Source organism: Dipodomys ordii, unplaced genomic scaffold, assembly GCF_000151885.1.
Source record: "Dipodomys ordii isolate 6190 unplaced genomic scaffold, Dord_2.0 Scaffold27, whole genome shotgun sequence".
Classification (NCBI taxonomy): Eukaryota; Metazoa; Chordata; class Mammalia; order Rodentia; family Heteromyidae; genus Dipodomys; species Dipodomys ordii.
In genome coordinates, this window is record NW_012267243.1 from 2,058,975 (window position 1) to 2,062,506 (window position 3,532).

The window sequence follows — 3,532 nt, forward strand, 5'->3', positions numbered from 1 at the left end:
CCAAGTCCACCACAAAAATAAACTAATTAATTTTTAAAAGTGCTAAGTCAAAGCCAGACATAGGTGGCTCACACCTGAATTCCTACCTACCCAGGAGACTGGGATCTGAGGACTCAGTTCAAAGCCATCCCAGGTAGGAAAGTCCACGAGACTTAACTCTAGCTAATCACCAGAAAATTGGAAGTGTGGCTCAAAGTGATAGAATAGCAGCCATGAGCAAAACACTCAGGGACAGAGCACAGGACCCAAGTTCAAGCCCATGACCGACAAATAAAACAAAAAATGCTAAGCCTGACTTTGCCCTATCACAGCTTTCTGTGTTAAAACAGACCCTGATTATTTAGAGACAAATTTCCATTTGTAAAACAAATGTCTTTAGGGGCTGGGAAAATGGCTCAGTGGTAGAGTGCTTGCCTTGCATGCATGAGGCCCTGGGTTTGATTCCTCAGCACCACATAAGCAGAAAAAGCAGGAAGTGGTGCTGTGGTTCAAGTAGTAGAGTGCTAGCCTTGAGCTGAAGAGCTGAGGGACAGTGCCCAGGCCCAGATTTCAGGCCCCATGATCGGCAAAAAAAAAAAAAAAGTTAATGTCTTTAAGTATTCTTGATAGAATAGTGGACGGAAATACAATCAGTTTTTCACAAGAATATGATTGAGAACATTAAAGCAAACACTGTGTGCCTTCACACTATGGAAGGAGAAAGCAATACTTGTACTTAACCATTAGGATTGGAATTATTTTCAAATAACAATGGAGTTCTTCCAAGTATGAATTTATGGGAGTCTGCTTGATGCAACCTCTAAGTTAAATTGATCTCTATAAATTTTACAATCTGTGGGAAAATCACCAAGCCAATCATTTGAAGGAAAAAAGCTCCATCAATTACTTGCATGCAGCATTTATATTCAGGTTTATCAATGAGCACAGCCCTTCCATTAGAGCTGGCAGGGCTCGAGAGTGGGATGTTGGAAGTTAAAGGAGCTCTGTAGAAAAGCTACAAATCAACAGATGGGAATGCCCTTGTTTCTTGGTGGCAAATGCATCCAGACACTAAATTGACAGCATTTCCTATCACTAAGAGATAACAGCTGCTTGTAAAAAGGCTATCTGGAATCTAAACATCACTTCAATGTGAGACAGATGTTAGCCTTGTATCAATCTCTATGGCTTTTTATTTTTCATTAAATCCCAAGGGTTATTTCCTACTACACAAGAACTTTCTTCCTTTGTTCAAAATTCTATGTTTCATATATATATACATATATATATATATATATATATATATATGTCTTCTAGGCCTAGCTTCCACATATGATTGAAAACATACAAAATTTTGCTCTTCAAACTTTTGTTTCACTCAAAATGATGTTCTCCATTTGCTGTAAATGAAACAATTCCATTTATCTTTATTGTTGTGTAGTATTTCCTAATACACATATATGTGTGTTTATCAATTCATCTTTATATAGAGATATAGATATACATCATCTGTATATACATACATATACATGGGTGTGGGGGTGTTTATTGATTCATCTCTTTGGGGTTCCTCAGTTGATTCAATTGTTTGGCTACTATGAACAGCATAGCAATAAACGTAGGTAGACAGGTGTCCTTCTGGTTATGGATTACACTCCTTTGGATATATGCTCAAATAGTGAGTGGTATGACAGGATCACAAGGAAGCTCTATACTGATTTCCAAACTTACTGCACTTCTCAACAAGAAAATATGAAATTTCTTGTTTCTCTGCATCTTCATCAGCTTTTGTTGTTGCTTGTTTTCCTCATGGCTGCCATTCTAATGAGTGAGATGGAATATATATATATATATATATATATATAATTATTTATATGGATAAACGTAGATCGTACATCAAACAGAAAAGAAGGGGAAAGGAGAGAATAAACAAAAAGAATGAGAGTAACATTACAACATATTTCAATTATATATGAAATATATAATTGTCTAAGGATCAACAGCCAAAGTGAGCCGGGACAGGAAAATCCATCAGAGTCCTATTTCAAAATAACCACCAGAAAACTGAAAGTAGCACTGTGGCTCAAAGTGTTAGAGTGCTAGCCTTGAGCAAAAATCCTAAAATCTGATTATGTGTTACTGAGGTATTGAACCCAGGGCGTTATGCATGCAAAGCAAGCACTCTACCACTGACTCACATTCCCAGACCAATACCAATAAATTTTAAAGACCTGAAATTTTATTTAAAACTGTCATTCATACAATATACATCCCATAAAGACTTTTACCATTCTCAGGATTCAGACATTGAAACAAGTTTTGTTTTCCTCATTTTAACAGATACAGAAAGTGAAGTTTTGAGATACTACACGGTTTAGTTAAGATCACAAAGAGAAAGGAGAAACTATGAATTGTATGCTGCTGTTCTGACTTTGCTTCTGACTTCTCCACATCCCAGTGTCTCCGCAGAGGTAAGAATGGTAAGACAGGGCTGTTACCAAGAAAGAGAAGACACTGGCATCTGAAAACGATTTCACTATTTAGCTCAGAAGTTATTTATTTGAACCTCTTAACAGCTACCAGAAGATGCCTCAGCATGAGAAATGACAACCAGAGCTCTTTGGGGAATTCCCTGACAGATTTCATCCTTGTGGGTATTTCTGACCGACCATGGCTTGAGCTCCCTCTCTTTGTGGTCCTCCTGGTCTCTTATGTGCTGGCAATGTTGGGAAACATTTCCATCATCCTGGTATCCCGCCTGGATCCCCAACTCCAGAGCCCTATGTACATCTTCCTCAGCCACCTGTCCTTCCTGGATCTCTGCTATACCACCACCACGGTCCCCCAAATACTGTTCAACATTGGCAGCTCCAAGAAGACCATCAGCTATGGAGGCTGCACAGTGCAATATGCAATTTTCCACTGGTTGGGAGGCACTGAATGCATTATTTTGGCCATCATGGCCCTGGATCGCTACGTGGCCATCTGCGAGCCCCTCCGGTATGCCCTGATCATGCACCGCTCTCTCTGCCAGCAGCTGGTGGCTGTGGCCTGGCTCAGTGGCTTTGGCAACTCTCTCGTGCAAGTGGTTCTGACTGTACAATTGCCTTTCTGTGGGCGGCAGGTGCTAAACAACTTCTTTTGTGAGGTGCCAGCCATGATCAAATTGTCCTGTGCTGACACGACCGTGAATGATACAACACTAGCGGTGGTGGTGGCCTTCTTTGTGCTTGTCCCCCTAGCTCTCATCCTTCTCTCCTATGGCTTCATTGCCCGAGCTGTGCTCAGGATCCAGTCTTCCAAGGGAAGGCACAAGGCCTTTGGGACTTGTTCTTCCCACCTGGTGGTGGTCTCTCTCTTCTACCTACCTGCCATCTACATGTATGTGCAGCCCCCCTCCAGACACTCCCAGGAGCAGGGCAAGTTTATCTCTCTCTTCTATTCCATAGTCACCCCCACCCTGAATCCCTTTATCTATACGCTGAGGAATAAGGATGTGAAGGGAGCTCTCAGAAGACTCCTTGTGAGGATCAGGAGGCTGTGCAGATCGTGA

The 3,532-nt window shown here is 41.2% G+C and overlaps 1 protein-coding gene across 1 annotated transcript; it reads left to right on the top strand.

Moving 5' to 3' along the window:
• The first annotated feature begins 2,575 nt into the window (after positions 1-2,575).
• LOC105985096 (olfactory receptor 2B11-like) lies at positions 2,576-3,532 on the top strand. Its single transcript, XM_013015504.1, has one exon. It carries the CDS (start codon positions 2,576-2,578, stop codon positions 3,530-3,532), a length of 957 nt encoding a protein of 318 aa, XP_012870958.1.